The following is an 18402-nucleotide window of genomic DNA, read 5'->3' as shown; positions in this document are numbered from 1 at the left end:
TTCGGCCGCCTTCCTCCCACCTCAGGAATTGCTCTTGAGTCAGGACACCCCTCAAGGGTGCATGGAGGCCCTGCGACAGGAGACATGGTGCTGTAAACTCTGACACCCCACCAGGCACATGACGTCACTGGCTCCAAGGAGAAAATTCACTGAACTCTGAAGCTTGGGTCCCTGTGACATAGGCTGGTTCTAGTCTTGTGTTTCTGACCCCCTGTCCCTCCCTGTCCCCAGAGCCCACGGTGGTGTTTGCCAAGGAGCAGCCGGTGCGCAGGGAGGTGCAGGCTGAGGCGGGGGCCATCGCAACGCTGAATTGCGAGGTGGCCCAGGACAAGACAGAGGTGACGTGGTTCAAGGACGGGAAGAAGCTGAGTGCAAGCTCGAAAGTGCGCGTGGAGGCCAAGGGCTGCAGCAGGCGGCTGGTGGTGCAGCAGGCGGGGCAGGCGGACGCCGGAGAGTACAGCTGCGAGGCCGGGGGCCAGAAGGTCTGCTTCCGCCTGGACATCACAGGTCAGTTCTTGGGGTAGGGGGTGAACTAGCCTTGTGTGGAGGTGAGGATGGGACGGGCTTACAGCCCAGACAGACCTGGTGTTCTTTCTACTAGACCTCATCTCTTCTAGCCTTCTGTCCTCCCAATTCCCATATCATACCTGTGGCTGGGCCAAGGGGGGCTGGATGGGAAGGGTGTGAACAGAAGGGAGAGTGTGTTCCTGTAAACCTCGTGTGGTATTTCCACACAGTAATGCACACTCATAAATTCCCAGCATCTGCCCAGAACCTTTCAGGTACTCCCTGGTGTCTGAGACTCTGTGTGCTCCTTGCACTGGGAGTCTGGTCTCTCACCTGTGGGTATATGAACTTCTTCCTCTTGGATGTCCTGGCAGCTCCCAGATGCCCTCACCCAGCAATGCATGTGGGTTCACACTAGGGAAGGATGTTTGAATTTCGTTAAACCAAGATAAGGGGAAATTTCTGCCAGTGGATCGTACTTAGATTTATCTCGACTGAACTATGGGTTATCAAAGTTTTAGGTGTTGTAGACACTCTTCCCTCCTTGGATAGAGAAATTATCTGTGCACCTATATGTAGCAAAACCTAGATCCCTGTTTTCTTGCAATGTCTGTGCAAAGTAAACAAAGACCAGAGCATTGGTGGATATGTGTCTGAGATATGCACATGTGAGGTCTGGATTCTCTTTTTAAAGCAAATCTTGTTTCTCTTCTGTGGGAACATTCTGTGTCAGAATTCCCCTTGGAGTTTGATGTATAAATTTAGACATGGAGAAGAAGAAGTAGCTTATCCTGCAGCAGCAGCGTGGTTAGAGAGGAGCTCCTGAAGGAGCAGCCTGACTGGCAGAGCAGGACTGGTTTCCTAGCATTTCCCGATGACGAGAGTGTGTCTGTGCCTCCCGGGCTGGTGGATAGAGAATCTGAGGACTAAATGTATTTAAAGCTATCATCAATTTGTGCCATAAAATTCTTAACAAATTATAAATAAAACGCTTCTTCCTTAATTTGATAAACGATTCTGCAGAAAAACCAGCTAATCACAGAATGAGAAACCTTGAAAGCTTTGCCTCTGCAACAGGGAACCAGAGGAGGAGGCTGCTGTCAGCACCTCTAGCCCACAGTGCACAGCACAGTGAGGAGGAAAATAAAGAAAAAAGTATAAAAGTTTGAAAAAACAAAAGTGGAATTCACAGGTGATATGATTTATCTGAAAGTTAAATTATTAGACTTAGTAAGATAGTTGAGAAAGATCACTGTGTAAAAAATCAATATGCAGTAAACACTTCTCTGTCTATATACTTGCAACAAACACTTGGAAATGAAAATTTAAGACTTACAATAACACAGAAGAATCTTTTTCTAATTCCAAGTCTAATAAAAGGTGCTTGGAGACTTGGTGGGGGATTATTGAACATTTTGGAGAGACTATCAAGAGATCTAAGTAGATGGATAGAAATCCATGGAAGAATCTAAGATGTTCACTAACAATCCAAACCCGAACAATGTTCATTTGGCGGGATGAGGTGGGGTTGAAAATTGACAAGCACATCTCAAAGGCCTTGGGCAGCCAGCACGCTCTTAAAGAGAGCAAAGTTTGAGCGTTTGCTGGACTGGCGTCAAGACTACCATAAACACGGCAGTAAAGACCATGGTGTCCTGATTTGGGTCAATACACAACCAGAGGACGGGCCAGTGATCTCACAGCCCCCGCAGGAATGGGCGGCCACCCTCCTCTCCTCCTTTTATTGTGGAACCGTGCAAGGAGTGGAGACAGCATGGTTTTAATAAATCGTGCTTGACCATTTAACCGTACAGAAAAAAGATTGACCAGCTCCTTTGGGTAGGGACTTCAGAGAAGAAGGGAAAACCATAAAACTCTTAGATAATTACACAGATACATTTAGTCACTTCAGGGGAAGGAATGGCTTCTCAAATAGAACGTAAGTGCAATAAACACAATGAAACAGGTTTGACAGGTTTGAGTCCATTAAACTGAAAACTTTGATTCATCAGAAGATAGCATCAATGAGAGAAGAGACAAGCCACCAGCAAAGGAAGATATTTTGAACACACCTAATTGTCAATGCTGCGGCATTTAAAGATATTAAAGATCCTGAAAATGAACAGATAAGTGACAGACAGTGCTACTGAAAATTGGGCAAAAGCCTTGAATAGTGACACCACATAAGACCAACACCAAGGACCCAAGACCATCAGAAAAGGTGCTCCACTGCGTGCGTCATCAGGACCCTGCAGGAGGCAGCCCTGGGAGGTCCGGCCTCACTCCCACCAGACTGCCAGCAGCTGAGACCCTGAGGGGAGGCGAGAGCCTGGGGCTGCAGGATCTGTCCTGCACTGTGGGTGAGAACGCTCCCTGCGCAGTCGTGTGGAGAAGACTCTGCGTCATCTAGGAGGTTGGGGTGTGCCTGCCTCACGACCCCCAGATCCCACGTGCACAGGAGTCTTTCACAACATCCTGGAACATCCTGGAACAGCCACGTGGAGCCGTGGGGGAATGTTCAGATGAATCATGTCACTTGTTGCTGAGAAGGCGGTGGGGCTTCTCCAGGCCACACAGCTGGTGCAGAGCCTGGAGAAGTTTCCCCTCCTCCTGCCTCCCCCATCCAGGCCTTCTCTCCCCAGTGCTGCCTCCCCGACTTAGATGGTGTCTCTGACCCCGTGTCCCTCCTGTCCCCAGAGCCCACGGTGGTGTTTGCCAAGGAGCAGCCGGTGCGCAGGGAGGTGCAGGCTGAGGCGGGGGCCAGCGCCACACTGAACTGCGAGGTGGCCCAGGCCCAGACGGAGGTGACGTGGTTCAAGGACGGGAAGAAGCTGAGTGCGAGCTCGAAAGTGCGTGTGGAGGCCAAGGGCTGCAGCAGGCGGCTGGTGGTGCAGCAGGCGGGGCAGGCGGACGCCGGAGAGTACAGCTGCGAGGCCGGGGGCCAGAAGGTCTGCTTCCGCCTGGACGTCACAGGTCAGTTCTTAGAGTGGGGGTGAACTAGCCTCATGTGGAGGTGATGAAGGACTGGCTCACAGCCCAGACCACCCTGGCACTCTTTCCATCAAACCTCATCTCTTCCCGTATCCCCGTCTCCCATGTCTCATTTTCACACTCATGGCTGAGCCAAGGGATCTTGGATGGCAGGGGTGTGTACAGGAGGGGGAGGGCCCTTCTTCCCCATCGTAGTGGTGTTTCCACATTGCAATTCCACACCAGTCATGTTTCCCAGCACCCCCTCTGGACCCACCGTTGGTCCTTGGTGTCCAGGACTCTGGCTGTATCTGGTGCATTGGGCTGAGGTGGACCAGATGTCCCTCACCTGAGGCTGTTCTGATTCCCACTCATCTTGACCTGCCCCAGATGAGGGTTCTTGCTATCAAGAGGTATTTGCATTTCATTCAGCCAGGATAATAGCACATTTCAGCCACCCAATCATACTTGGATTTATCTCAAGACTGAATTTGGTTTACCAAAGTTTTGAGGGTAACAAAACTGCAACACTCTTCCCTCCTTGCACATGGATAGAGAAGCTCTCTTGCACCCACACGTAGCAAAATATAGATAGATGTTTCATTGCGGTGTCCGTGCAAAATCAATGGAGAGCAGAGAATTGGGAGCCGAGCGTCTGTGATGCACACGTGTGAGGTTGGAGTTTTCTTTTCAAAGCAAATCTTGTTTTCCTCTTGTCTTCAGTTAGAATATCCCGTGTCAGAATTCCTGTTGGGGTTTGATTTATAAACTTAGAAATGGAGAGAAATAAGTGACTGTGGCGCCTGGGCACACTCTGTTCCTGAGGCGTTCCTGTGGTGGCAGCCCCTATTTCATAGCATTTCCTGATGCTGCCTGTGTGTTTGTGCCTTCCTGGCTGGTTCACAGAGAAGTCTGTGAACTAGATGTTCCCTTCCCTAGGAGGGTTTAACTCCAATAAGAGCTGGCTGTGGTCTCCCCCTGACTCCTGGGTGGCACACACGGCAGTTTGGCGTTGTGTCAGTATTAACCATCTGTAGGTGTGTGTGGATACCAATGATCCTGCCGTGTGTGTTTGACATGCTATTTAAGAGAATCTGACATTATTTTCTGCAAGAAAATTGGAAAAGTATTGAGAAATTGGCCTATTTATAGAAAACCAAAGCAAAACTGACCCAAGAAGAAACAGACAACTCAAACGGTCCAACTGAAAAAATAGAACCAGTGAAGAAAACATCTTCTCTTAGAACAGACTCTCAGCCAAGTGGCTTTACTGGTAAAGCCTCCCAAATATTCTGGAAGTTAATTATACCTTGTTCATGGAGAGTCTTCTAGAGAATAAAAAAGGAGATCCACTTTTTAACTCATTTTATGTGGTAGCATAACTTTGATACTAAAATATGACAGGACAGTAGGAAGAATTCATATTATAAGCGAGTCTGTTATGGATCTCAAGGCCAGTATGGTAAAAAAAGTTAGCAAACTGAATTCAGCAGTATATGAAAAGAATCATACACTATGAGAAAATTCATAATGCACCAGGAACCAAGGCTGGTTTAACATTAGAAACGTTAGCGAATCAACGTAAAGCATGACATTAACAGATTGAAGAGAAATCAGTGTGAGACCTCAACGCATGCAGAATAAAGTCTTTGATACACTTTTACATCCTAAGTCCAGAAGAAATGTTGGATAAAATCTAGCATGAATTCATGCCATAAAATTCTAGCAAAGTATGTCAAAGGATTCTTCCTGAACTTGATAAATGGTACTGCAGACAAATCCTAGTAACTTCACAAAGTGAAACCTTGAAAGATCTGCCTTGGAGACAAGGAACAAGATGGGAAGCCATGTCACAACTTCTACCCCACACTGCACGGCACAAATAAAAAAAAGGAAAATAAAATAAAAGGTATAAAAGTTTTAAAACACAGAAGAAGAATTCACAGCTGATATAATTTATCCAAAAGAGAAATTACTAGATTTAGTAAGAGTGTTGGGAAAGATTATCATATTCAAAATGGAGGTAGAGAAACCCTCTCTATCTATATACTGGCAACAAATGGTTGGAAAATGAAAGTTTAAGAGATTTGCAGTAACATCAGAAGTATCATGTTTTTCATTCCCAGTGTAATAAGAGGCGTTTAGATGCTGTGTGGGAGGAGATTGTTAAATATTTTTGAGAGACGGTAAAGAAAATCTGAATAAATGGATAGAAATCCATGGGAGAATCGAAGATGTTCACTGACGATGAAATCCAAACAAGCGTTGTTTTGGCGAGAAGGAGTGGGGTGGGGTTGACAATTGACAAGTGGACTCCAGAGGCCGTGTGCCGCCAGTGGGTCCTGAAGACGGCCAGGTGTGAGCATTTGCCGTAGCAGATCTCCAGACTTAGACAGCTTCAGTCACGAAGACGGCAGGGTCTCGCTGCAGGGATAGTTATCAGAGCGAGGGAACAGAGTGGGTACCCAGAAGCAGACTCGTGCGTGGACGGGCCTGCTGCCCGTTCCCTGCCCTCCTTTGTTTTTACTGTGGCTCCTGTGCAAGGCGTGAAGAAAGGATGGCCTTTTCATAAACGGTACTTTGAATGTTTACCCATATGCCTTAGATGGTGTCTCTGACCCCGTGTTCTTCCTGTCCCCAGAGCCCACGGTGGTGTTTGCCAAGGAGCAGCCAGTGCGCAGGGAGGTGCAGGCCAAGGCGGGGGCCAGCGCCACGCTGAGCTGTGAGGTGGCCCAGGCCCAGACGGACGTGACGTGGTTCAAGGACGGGAAGAAGCTGAGTGCGAGCTCAAAAGTGCGTGTGGAGGCCAAGGGCTGCAGCAGGCGGCTGGTGGTGCAGCAGGCGGGGCAGGCGGACGCTGGGGAGTACAGCTGCGAGGCCGGGGGCCAGAAGGTCTCCTTCCGCCTGGACGTCACAGGTTAGTTCTTGGCGCGGGGGGAGCTAGCCTGTGTGGAGGTGAGGAAGGACTGGCTCACGGCACAGACAGACTTTTGTGCACTTTCCTTACGACTTCATGTCTTTGTGTCTCCCACCCTTCCATCTCCCATCTTCATACTCATTTTGGGCCAGGGGAGGCTGGAAGGGAAGGGTACATCGAAAGGAGAGGGCTGTTCTGTAAACCTGGAGGGGCACCTCCACACGGTAATGCTCAGTCACCTGTCCAGAACCTTCTCGTGGTCCTGGTGTCCGAGACTGGCTCTACCTGATGCTTTGGTGTGAGGTAGACCAGTTGTCTCTCAGCTGGGCTATGTGACTTCCTCCTGTTGTGTGTTCTGATGACTCCACGTGCCCTCACCACACCTCAGGCCAGCTCTTGTCAGCAGGAGATGTTCCAATTTCATGAACCTGGGTTAGGGGAATTTTTGCCACACAATCATACTTGGAGTTATGTCAAGAATGAACTTTGGGTTATCAAATTTGAGGTGTCTGGGACTCTCTTCCTTCCTTTTCATGGGTGAAAGCTCTCTGTCACCTCTGAGTAACAAGATGTAGGTATGTGTTTGTTGTGATGTCCGTGCAAAGGGAGGAGAGAACGGACGATGGGTGAGTATTCACCTGTGATGTGTAGGGTTATTGTGTTAAAGCAAATCTCATTTTGCCTTTTTCCTCGGTTTGGATGTTCAATGTCAGAATTCCCTTTGGAGTTACATTTGTAAAGTTAGGAAAGGAAAGGAAAAAGTTGCTTCTGCCACATCGACATGCTTTGCTACGAGGGGCTCCTGTGGTAGCAGCCTCTGCTTGGTGGAGCAGTATTGATTTCATAACACTTTACTAATGGTGAGTGCGTGCCTTTGCCTCCTTGTCTGGTACGTAGAGAAGTCTAAGAAATTAAATTATTTTCCTTTTGTTAAGAGAGTCTTTTTTTTTTTTTTTTTTTGTGAGGACAATCAGCCCTGAGCTAACATCCATGCTAATCCTCCTCTTTTTGCTGAGGAAGACAGGCTCTGAGCTAACATCTATTGCCAATCCTCCTCCTTTTTTTTCCCCCAAAGCCCCAGTAGGTAGTTGTATGTCATAGTTGCACATCCTTCTAGTTGCTGTATGTGGGACACGGCCTCAGCATGGCCGGAGCAGCAGTGCGTCGGTGCGCGCCCGGGATCCGAACCCGGGCCGCCAGCAGTGGAGCGCGCGCACTAACCGCTAAGCCACGGGGCCGGCCCAGAGAGTCTTTTTTTTTTAAAGATTCTTTTTTTTTTTTTTTTAATGAAGATTGGCCCTACACTAACATCTGTTGCCAATCTTCCTCTTTTTCTTTTTTCTCCCCAAAGCCCCAGTACACAGTTGTGTATCATAGTTGTAGAGTTGTAGCTCTTCTATGTGGGATGCCTCCTCAGCATGGCTTGATGAGCAGTAAGTAGGTCTGCGCCCAGGATCCGAACCAGCGAACCCTGGGCTGCGAAAGTGGAATGTGCGAACTTAACTGCTACGCCACCGGGCCGGCCCCTGTAAGAGAGTCTTGATGACAGATAGGGGTGGCTGCCATCCCAGATTGACTCCTAGGTGCCAACACATAACAGTTTGGTGTTGTATCAGAACATAATGATTTGTGGGTGTGTTTAGATACCGAAAATCTGCCCAGATAGCTTTGTGAAATGTTAGTTTAAGAGAAGATGACAAAATATTTTATGGCAGTAAGTTTGAAAAGTTGTGACAATTTGTCTAATTCCTAGTAAACTGTATGAAAATTGACACAAGAAGGTATAGAAAATTCGGATAGTCCTATGACTTTTAAATAAGTGGAACCAATAATAAAAAATCTTCTAAGCCCAATAGTTCTCTGGTAAACTCTCTTAATATTCTGGGGAACAATTAATCCATGCTCACGGAGATTGTGGTAGAACAGAAATAGGAGATACGCTCCGTAACTCGTTTTATGTAGATAATGTGACATGGACATCAAAGTCTGACAAGAGAAGTAGGAAGAATTAAATTAGAGACCAATCTATGATGGATATCAAGGAGAAAATCATAGATAAGACGTTAGCGAAGTGAATTCAACAGCATATCAAGAGGATGCTACACTGTGAGGGAAGTCATAGTCCAGGACTGCAAGTTTGGTTTAACGTTAAAAACATTAGATCAATATAAAGCTTGACATTAACAGATTTCATGAAAAATGATGTGATTTCTCAATTAATACAGAATAAAATTATTTGATTAAAATTTAACATCATAAATTCAGGAAAAATATTTGATAAAAATTAACATCAATTCATGCTGTAAAATTCTTAACAATGTAAAAGTGTTCTTCTTTAATTTGACAAATGGTGCTGCAGGAGACACGAATAATGTCATACTTAAAGTGAACCTTGAACGCTTTTACATAGAGAACAAGACAAGGAAGCCACCGTAACCACTTCTGTCCAACACTGTATAGTAGAGTAAGGAGGAAAATAAAATACAAGGCGTAAAATTTGGAAAAATAAAAGTAGAATTCACTGATGATGTGAATATTAATTCAGAAAATCCAAAAGATAAATTATTACAGTAAGTAAGATTGTTGAGAAAGATTACAGTGTGGAAAAAAGGGAAATACTTGTCTATCTATATACTTGCAACAAACGCTTGGAAAACGAAATTTTAAAAGAGTTACAATAACATCAGAAGAATAATTTTCTTATTTTTTAATTTTTATTTATTTATTTTTTTCCCCCAAAGCCCCAGCAGATAGTTTCATGTCATAGCTGCACATCCTTCTAGTTGCTGCATGTGGGACGCGGCCTCAGCGTGGCTGGAGAAGCGGTGCGTTGGTGCGTGCCCGGGATCCAAACCGGGGCCGCCAGCAGCGGAGCACACGCACTTAACCGCTAAGCCACGGGGCCGGCCCAGGAGAATCATTTTCTAATTCCAAGCCTTATAAAAGGTGCTTAGAGGCTTGGTGGGGGATTATTAAACATTTCTGAGAGACCGTCAAGAGAGCTAGATAGATGGATGGAAATCCATGAAAGAATCTAAGATGTTCATTAACAATCAAAATCACAACAAATGTTTTTTAGGGGGATTGAAGAATAACAAGCAGATTCCAAAGGCTGAGTTCAGCCAACACACTTTTCTCTCGAAGAAAAGCAGTGTGAGCGTTTGCTGTACCAGATGTCAAGAATTATCGTAAAGCTTCGGTAATTGAGACAGAGAATCTCAATGCAGGGACAGTCATCAGGTCAAAGGAACAGAATAATGAGCTCAGAGACAGATCCTTGCATAAATGGGCTCCCACCCGCCTCCCTCCCCCTTTTACTGCAGTGTCTGTGCAGGAAGTAGAGAAAGGATGGTGTTTCCATAAATAGTGCTTGGACCATTTAACCATAAGGAAAAAATTAAATTGTACTGGTAATTCACACCATACACACAGTCAGCTCCTGGTGGGTTAGAGGCCTCTATGTAGAGGTAAAACCGTAAGACCCTGAGATGCTAACATGTGTTATTTAAAGACTTGGGGTAAGAATAGATTTCTTGAAAGGCACACAAATGCCCTAACCACAATGGAACAACCTAGACAGATTTGACTATATTAAAACTGAAAACTTTGATTCTCCAGAAGACACGTGTCCACAAGAGAGTGAAATGTAAGTCACACAGGTGGGGAATATGCTCACAGAATACGTGGTTGTCATTCACTAACATTTAAGTATATGAAGAGCACCTTAAAATGAAAAGAGAAAAAAAGGCAATACTGTTGATAATTGGACAGAAGATCTGAATAGCGTCACCACAGAAGACCCAACAGTAATGGCCAACCCAGGAATTGGGAAAGGTGCTCAACTTCATTAATCATCAGATAATGAAAAAGAAAGCCAGAGAGGGAAACAGGCACGCCCACCAGATGCCGCAGGTGACAACACTAAGAGCAGACGAGAGTGTGGAGCCTCAAAATTGTCATGCATTGCAAGTGAGAATGCTCCCTGCACAGTCGTGTGGAAAAGACTCCCCATCATCTAGGAGGTTGGGGACTGTGCACCTCATGGCCCTGCAGTTCCTTCCTAGAGGAGTGTGTGCACAGGAGTCTTTCACAACGTCCCCACCTGGAACAGCCACGTGGAGCCGTGGTGCAACGGTCAGATGAATTGTGTCACTTGTTGCTGAGAAGGCGGTGGGGCTTCTCCAGGCCACACAGCTGGTGCAGAGCCTGGAGAAGTTTCCCCTCCTCCTGCCTCCCCCATCCAGGCCTTCTCTCCCCAGTGCTGCCTCCCCGACTTAGATGGTGTCTCTGACCCCGTGTCCCTCCTGTCCCCAGAGCCCACGGTGGTGTTTGCCGAGGAGCAGCCGGTGCGCAGGGAGGTGCAGGCTGAGGCGGGGGCCAGCGCCACGCTGAACTGCGAGGTGGCCCAGGCCCAGACGGAGGTGACGTGGTTCAAGGACGGGAAGAAGCTGAGTGCGAGCTCGAAAGTGCGCGTGGAGGCCAAGGGCTGCAGCAGGCGGCTGGTGGTGCAGCAGGCGGGGCAGGCGGACGCTGGAGAGTACAGCTGTGAGGCCGGGGGCCAGAAGGTCGGCTTCCGCCTGGACGTCACAGGTCAGTTCTCGGAGGTACTAAGTTAGCCTATTTGGAGTTGATGATGGGCCTGGCTTACAGCCCAGACGACCCTGGTGCTCTTTCTCTTAGACTTCATCCCCTGATGTCTCCCATCCTCCCCCCTCCCATTTTCATGCCCAAGGTTGGGCCAAAGGAGCATGGACGGAGGGCGTATACAGAAGGGAGAGAGGCTGTTCTTGTATACTAAGAGTTGTGTTTCCATGTGATAATGCTTAGTCATGTTTTCCCAGCACCTGCTCAGGACCCACTGGTGGTCCTTGGTGTCCAGGACTCTGGCTCTACCTGATGCATGGGGCTGACATAGACCAGATGTCTCTCCCCTGGGGTTGTTCTGGCAGATCACATATGCCCTCACCCAGCGTACATGACGGGTCCTGCTAGCAAGAGATGCTTGAATTCATTCAACCAAGATAAGGGGAAATTTCAGCCACACCATCATACCTTGAATTATCTCAAGATTGAGCTTTGGGTTATCCAAGTTTTAGTGTTCTGGGGCGCTCTTCCTTATTTTCACGTGGATATAGAAGTTCTTTCTGCACCCATATGTAGCAAAATATAGATCCATATTTTGTTGCAATGTCTGTGCAAAATACACAAGGAGCAGAGGATTACAAATTGATCAATTCCTAGAAAACTATATCAAAACTCACACAAGAAAAAATAGACAAGTTGAACAGTCCTATAATCTTTTAAATAAATGGAACCATAATAAATAATCTTCTCACAGAATAATATCTAAGCCCACTGGCTCTACTGTTAGATTGTACCAAATTTTCTGGAAAGAAATTATTCCACGTTCATAGAGATTCTTCTAGAATATTGAAAAGGGAGATATACTCTTCACTCATTTTATGTAGGTAACATATCAATACCAAAATCTGGCAAAGTAAATATGAAGAATTAACACAGGCCAACGTCTTGTTGTTATCAAGGCTAATATCTTCAACAAAATACTAGCAACCTGAATTCAGCAATTTATTAAGAGGATACTATACCACAACAAAAGTCAGATTCCAGGAATGCAAAGCCGGTTTAACACGAGAAACATTAGAAAATCAGTACAAAACTTGACACTAAGAATTTGAAAGAAAAAATTGTGCAATTTCCCCCCAATGAAGAATAAAAGCACTTGATAAAATATATCATAAATCCAGAAGAAATATTTTATAAAATTTAGCATCAATTCCTGCCATAATATTCTTAACAAACTGTAAATAAAAGGGTTCTTTCTTAATTTAACAATTGGTAGTATAGAGAAAACTAGCTGAATCACACTTAAAGTGAAACTTTGAGGGCGTTGCCTTTGAGACAGGGAATCAACCCAGGACGCGGCTGTCGCCACTTGACTGCAGTGTGTACAGCACAGCTAGGAGGGAAGTCAAACAGGTGTAAAACTTGGAAACATCAAAAATGGAACTCACAGATGATATGATTTTCAATTTAGAAAACCCAAAAACAATAATGATTAGACTTAGTAAGAGAGTTGGAAAAGACTACAGTGTACAAAAATCAACATTCAGAAAACACTTCTATATCTATGTACCAGAAACAAGAAGCTGAGAAATGACCTTAAAAGAGTTACAGCAACATCAGAAGGATCATGTTACCAATTCCAAGTCTAATAAAATATCATTAGAAGCTTTGTAGGCAAAAAGTATTAACCATTATTGAGAGACAGAAGAAAGACTTAAATCAATGGATAGAAATCAATGGAAGACCCAAAGGTGTTCAATCCCATCAAAACCCGAGCGATAGTTATTTTGGTGTGAGAATATTGACAAGTTGAATGCAGAGGCCAGTAGAGGCAAACCAACACGCGAAATAAAGTGGAGACACTTGCTCTAACCGACGTCAGACTTGTCATGAAGCCACAGTAGGTCAGACAGTGGGTCTCAACGCAGAGACAGACAAACAGCCCGAGGGAAGGGATATGGGCTCAGAGTTGGCTCTGCCTGAAACCTGACTGCCTCTCTTCCCCTGCGTTTACCCTGGAGCTGGTGTGACCTGGAGAAAGGACAGGCTTTTCATAAACCGTCCTAAGACCGTTAGCCATATGGAAAAATAAACTGAATTGGACAGTTACCTTGCACCATGCAAAAAATCAACTCCAAAGGAGTTGGGGACTTCAGTGTGAGCGGTAAAACAAGCTTTTATCACACAATGTGGATTCTGTAATGAGCTCAGGGAAATGAAAGATTTCTTAAACAGAACACTAATGCACAAACCACAAAGGACAAAGTGGTATATTTGCCTACAACAAAACTAGTAACTTTATTTCACCAGAAAACCTTTCCTCATGAAGGAGTGAAGGGCAGGGCACGAACAGGGAGGATAATGACAGACACACCCGTCAGCACCTAGCTTGATGTAAAGAGCTTCTAAATGAACACGAAAAGTCAGACAGTGCTGTTGAAAATAGGGCAAAACACTTGCACAGGACACACAGAAGAGCAAACACCAACAACCAAAACCATCAGAAAAGGTGCTCCACTGCGTGCGTCATCAGGACCCTGCAGGAGGCAGCCCTGGGAGGTCTGGCCTCACTCCCACCCGGCTGCCAGCAGCTGAGACCCTGAGGGGAGGCGAGAGCCTGGGGCTGCAGGATCTGTCCTGCACTGTGGGTGAGAACGCTCCCTGCGCAGTCGTGTGGAGAAGACTCTGCGTCATCTAGGAGGTTGGGGTGTGCCTGCCTCACGACCCCCAGATCCCATGTGCACAGAGGTCTTTCACAACATCCTGGAACATCCTGGAACAGCCACGTGGAGCCGTGGTGCAACATTCAGATGAATCGTGTCACTTGTTGCTGAGAAGGCGGTGGGGCTTCTCCAGGCCACACAGCTGGTGCAGAGCCTGGAGAAGTTTCCCCTCCTCCTGCCTCCCCCATCCAGGCCTTCTCTCCCCAGTGCTGCCTCCCCGACTTAGATGGTGTCTCTGACCCCGTGTCCCTCCTGTCCCCAGAGCCCAAGGTGGTGTTTGCCAAGGAGCAGCCGGCGCGCAGGGAGGTGCAGGCTGAGGCGGGGGCCAGCGCCACGCTGAACTGCGAGGTGGCCCAGGCCCAGACGGAGGTGACGTGGTTCAAGGACGGGAAGAAGCTGAGTGCGAGCTCGAAAGTGCGTGTGGAGGCCAAGGGCTGCAGCAGGCGGCTGGTGGTGCAGCAGGCGGGGCAGGCGGACGCCGGAGAGTACAGCTGCGAGGCCGGGGGCCAGAAGGTCTCCTTCCGCCTGGATGTCACAGGTCAGTACTCTGGGGGGTGCCACTTGGGGCTGTTGGAGGAGATGATGAGATTGACTAATAGAACCAAGAGACCCTAGCGCTCCACCCCTCAGGTTTCATCTCTTCCTGTCTCCCTTCCTTCCACCTCTAGTCTCATGCCTGTGGCTGAGCCAAGGGAGTTTGGAGTGCCTGTGGAAGGGTTAGGGTCATTCTTGTACACCTTGAGTTGTGTTTCCATGTGGTAATGCTTAAGCACAGGTTTACAGCAGTGGCCCAGAATCTTCCTGCTGGTCCCCGGTACCAGGACTCTAGCTCCACCTGGTGCTCGGGGTCTGAGGCAGACCAGGCGGCTCTGACCTGGGAACCTGTGAACATCCTTCGTTTCTGTTGAATGTTCTGGCCGTTCCCGAATCCCTCACCTTGCACCGTATGGGAGTCCTTGCTAGTGAGTGTGATTTGTAAATTTAGAAATGGAAAGCAGTAAGTAGCTTATACTACGTTGCCACACTTTGTTCAAGATGAGTTCCTGCAGTAGCAGCAGCCATGGTCTCGTGAAACAGTATTTATTTTATAGAGTTTCCCTAGTGCTAACTGTGTCTGTTCCTCTGTGGCTGGTTCATAAGGAAGTCTGAGAACTAAATTTATTTTCCTTCAAGAGAGCGTTAATGCCAAATAATAGTGGCTGCGATCCTACCCTGAGCTCTAGATACCAACACATACCAGTTTGGCGTTACCTCAGTATATAATGGTTTGTGAGTGTGCGCAGATACCTAAAACCTCATTCTGTATCTTTGTCAGATGTAATTTTAAGAGAATATGGCAGATTATTTTCTGGTAATCAATTGGAGAAGTTTTGACCCTTGGGCCAGTTCCTAGAAAATGATATCAAAAGTGACACAAGGAGAATCAGACAACTCCCACAGTCCTGTCACCTTTTAAATAAATGGAACCACAATAAATAGTCTTCTCAGAGAGAAAGACCTAAGCCCAATCCTCACTGGTAACTACATGAAATATTCTAAAAAGAAGTTATTCCATGTTCATGGAGACTCTTCTGGAGAATAGAAGGAGATGCAAATGATTTTCTGTAGATAACATAATATGGATACCAGAATATGACAAGGAACGTAACAAGAATTAAAATTACAGGTTAATCTAGTATAGATATCAAGCCAAATCTTAGACAAAATATTAGCAAACTGAATTCAGCAATATATTGAGAAGATAATACGCTGTGATGAAGGTCGTGGTCCCGGAATGCAAAGCTAGTTTACCTTTGGAAACCTAAACAGATCAATATAAAGCACGACATTAACGGATTGAGTGAAAAACTGATGTGATTATCTCAATAAATACGGAATAAAACTTTGATAAAATGTAGCAATATAAATCCAGAAGTAATGTTTAATAAAATTTAGCATCAATTCATGCCATAAAATTCTTAACAAACTATGAATAAAAGTGTCTTTCTTTAATGGAATAATGGTCTGCAGAAAACACCGGGTAACTGCACACTGAACGCAAACCCTGAGAGCTTTGCCTTTGAGACTAGAATAGCATGAGGAGGCCACTGTCACCACTTCTGTCCACCACTTTGCAGCAGAGTAAGGAGGAAATAGAATAAAAGTTATAAAACTTGGAAGAAACATAAGTGGAATTCACAGATTATATGAATATCAGTTCAGAAAATTTAAATGATTAATTATAGTTAGTACAAGAGTTGACAAAGATGACTGTGTAAAAACATCAATATGCACAAAACACTTCTATTTCCATATAGTAGCAACACAGTTAAAAAGATTTACAACAGCATGAAAAGTATCATGTTTCTAATTCCAAGTCTAATAAAGATGTTTAAGACCTCAGTGGAGGAAAATTGTTCAACATTTTTGAGAGAGAGTAAAAAAAGATCTAAAGAAATGGATGGAAATCTAGGAAGACTCAAATATGTTCACATCCAATCAAAATCCAACAAAAGTTCTTCTTCGGGGGGTTGCAAATTGAGAAGCAGATTCCAAAGGCCAAGTAGAGTGAACACACTCTGAAGAAGTGCCCAGTGTGAACATTTATCTACCAGCTATCAAGAATTATCATAAAGCTGAGGTAATAAAGACAACAGGGTCACAACACAGAGACAGTTATCAGATCAAAGGAGCAGAAGAGTGAGCTTTTGATCAGACGAGTGAGTAAGTGGACTCCCCTCGACTTTTGTTTTTTACCATGGAGTCTATGTAGGCAGTGGAGAAAGGATGGTCTTTTCATAAATAGTGCTTCCAAAAGTTAAGCATATAAAGAAATTGCATAGGTACCTCACACCTACTCAGAAATGAACTCCAGGTGGGTTAGAGACCATGGTGTGAAGGTAAAACCATAAACCCCTCAGATGATGACATAGGTGATTTAATGACTTCAGGGTAAGGAAGGATTTCTTAAATAGAACAATGGAACAGTTTCCCATATTTGACGACATTAAAACTAAAACTATGATTCATCCAAAGATACCACTGGAGTGAAAAGGAAGATTGTACAGATGGATAAGATATTTACAAAATACTTAATTGTCCAATCTTTAGCATTTAAACATGTCAAGATCCTGAAAACTGATAAGGAGGAGACGGTGCTATTGAAAGTCGGGCAAAAGACTGAACAGGACACTGCAGAAGAGTAAAGGGTAATGGCCAAAAGATTGGAGAAGTTGCTCCACTGCGTGCGTCATCAGGACCCTGCAGGAGGCAGCCCTGGGAGGTCTGGCCTCACTCCCATCCGGCTGCCAGCAGCTGAGACCCTGAGGGGAGGCGAGAGCCTGGGGCTGCAGGATCTGTCCTGCACTGCGGGTGAGAACGCTCCCTGTGCAGTCGTGTGGAGAAGACTCCGCGTCATTTAGGAGGTTGGGGTGTGCCTGCCTCACGACCCCCAGATCCCACGTGCACAGGAGTCTTTCACAACATCCTGGAACATCCTGGAACAGCCACGTGGAGCCGTGGGGGAATGTTCAGATGAATCGTGTCACTTGTTGCTGAGAAGGCGGTGGGGCTTCTCCAGGCCACACAGCTGGTGCAGAGCCTGGAGAAGTTTCCCCTCCTCCTGCCTCCCCCATCCAGGCCTTCTCTCCCCAGTGCTGCCTCCCCGACTTAGATGGTGTCTCTGACCCCGTGTCCCTCCTGTCCTCAGAGCCCACGGTGGTGTTTGCCGAGGAGCAGCCGGTGCGCAGGGAGGTGCAGGCTGAGGCGGGGGCCAGCGCCACGCTGAACTGCGAGGTGGCCCAGGCCCAGACGGAGGTGACGTGGTTCAAGGACGGGAAGAAGCTGAGTGCGAGCTCGAAAGTGCGTGTGGAGGCCAAGGGCTGCAGCAGGCGGCTGGTGGTGCAGCAGGTGGGGCAGGCGGACGCCGGAGAGTACAGCTGCGAGGCCGGGGGCCAGAAGGTCTGCTTCCGCCTGGACGTCACAGGTCAGTTCTTAGAGTGGGGGTGAACTAGCCTCATGTGGAGGTGATGAAGGACTGGCTCACAGCCCAGACCACCCTGGCACTCTTTCCATCAAACCTCATCTCTTCCCGTATCCCCGTCTCCCATGTCCCATTTTCACACTCATGGCTGAGCCAAGGGATCTTGGATGGCAGGGGTGTGTACAGGAGGGGGAGGGCCCTTCTTCCCCATCGTAGTGGTGTTTCCACATTGCAATTCCACACCAGTCATGTTTCCCAGCACCCCCTCTGGACCCACCGTTGGTCCTTGGTGTCCAGGACTCTGGCTGTATCTGGTGCATTGGGCTGAGGTGGACCAAATGTCCCTCACCTGAGGCTGTTCTGATTCCCACTCATCTTGACCTGCCCCAGATGAGGGTTCTTGCTATCAAGAGGTATTTGCATTTCATTCAGCCAGGATAATAGCACATTTCAGCCACCCAATCATACTTGAATTTATCTCAAGACTGAATTTGGTTTACCAAAGTTTTGAGGGTAACAAAACTGCAACACTCTTCCCTCCTTGCACATGGATAGAGAAGCTCTCTTGCACCCACACGTAGCAAAATATAGATAGATGTTTCATTGCGGTGTCCGTGCAAAATCAATGGAGAGCAGAGAATTGGGAGCCGAGCGTCTGTGATGCACACGTGTGAGGTTGGAGTTTTCTTTTCAAAGCAAATCTTGTTTTCCTCTTGTCTTCAGTTAGAATATCCCGTGTC

General features: G+C 46.5%; 1 protein-coding gene across 1 annotated transcript in view; it reads left to right on the top strand.

Moving 5' to 3' along the window:
* OBSCN (obscurin, cytoskeletal calmodulin and titin-interacting RhoGEF) overlaps nucleotides 1–18402 on the top strand; it is a 143032-nt gene that overhangs the window by 30920 nt on the left and 93710 nt on the right. Inside the window, exons 12-17 of the mRNA XM_087430249.1 lie at nucleotides 232–507; nucleotides 3205–3480; nucleotides 6119–6394; nucleotides 10709–10984; nucleotides 13964–14239; nucleotides 17390–17665. Coding sequence (XP_087286375.1) covers nucleotides 232–507; nucleotides 3205–3480; nucleotides 6119–6394; nucleotides 10709–10984; nucleotides 13964–14239; nucleotides 17390–17665 — 1656 coding nt within the window. The remainder of the gene's footprint in view (nucleotides 1–231; nucleotides 508–3204; nucleotides 3481–6118; nucleotides 6395–10708; nucleotides 10985–13963; nucleotides 14240–17389; nucleotides 17666–18402) is intronic.

Source organism: Ceratotherium simum, chromosome 4 (genome assembly GCF_057802395.1).
Source record: "Ceratotherium simum simum isolate JZ-2026a chromosome 4, ASM5780239v1, whole genome shotgun sequence".
Lineage (NCBI taxonomy): Eukaryota > Metazoa > Chordata > Mammalia > Perissodactyla > Rhinocerotidae > Ceratotherium > Ceratotherium simum.
The sequence above is the reverse complement of the archived record's forward strand: the minus strand, read 5'-3'. Positions and strand labels throughout refer to the sequence as shown.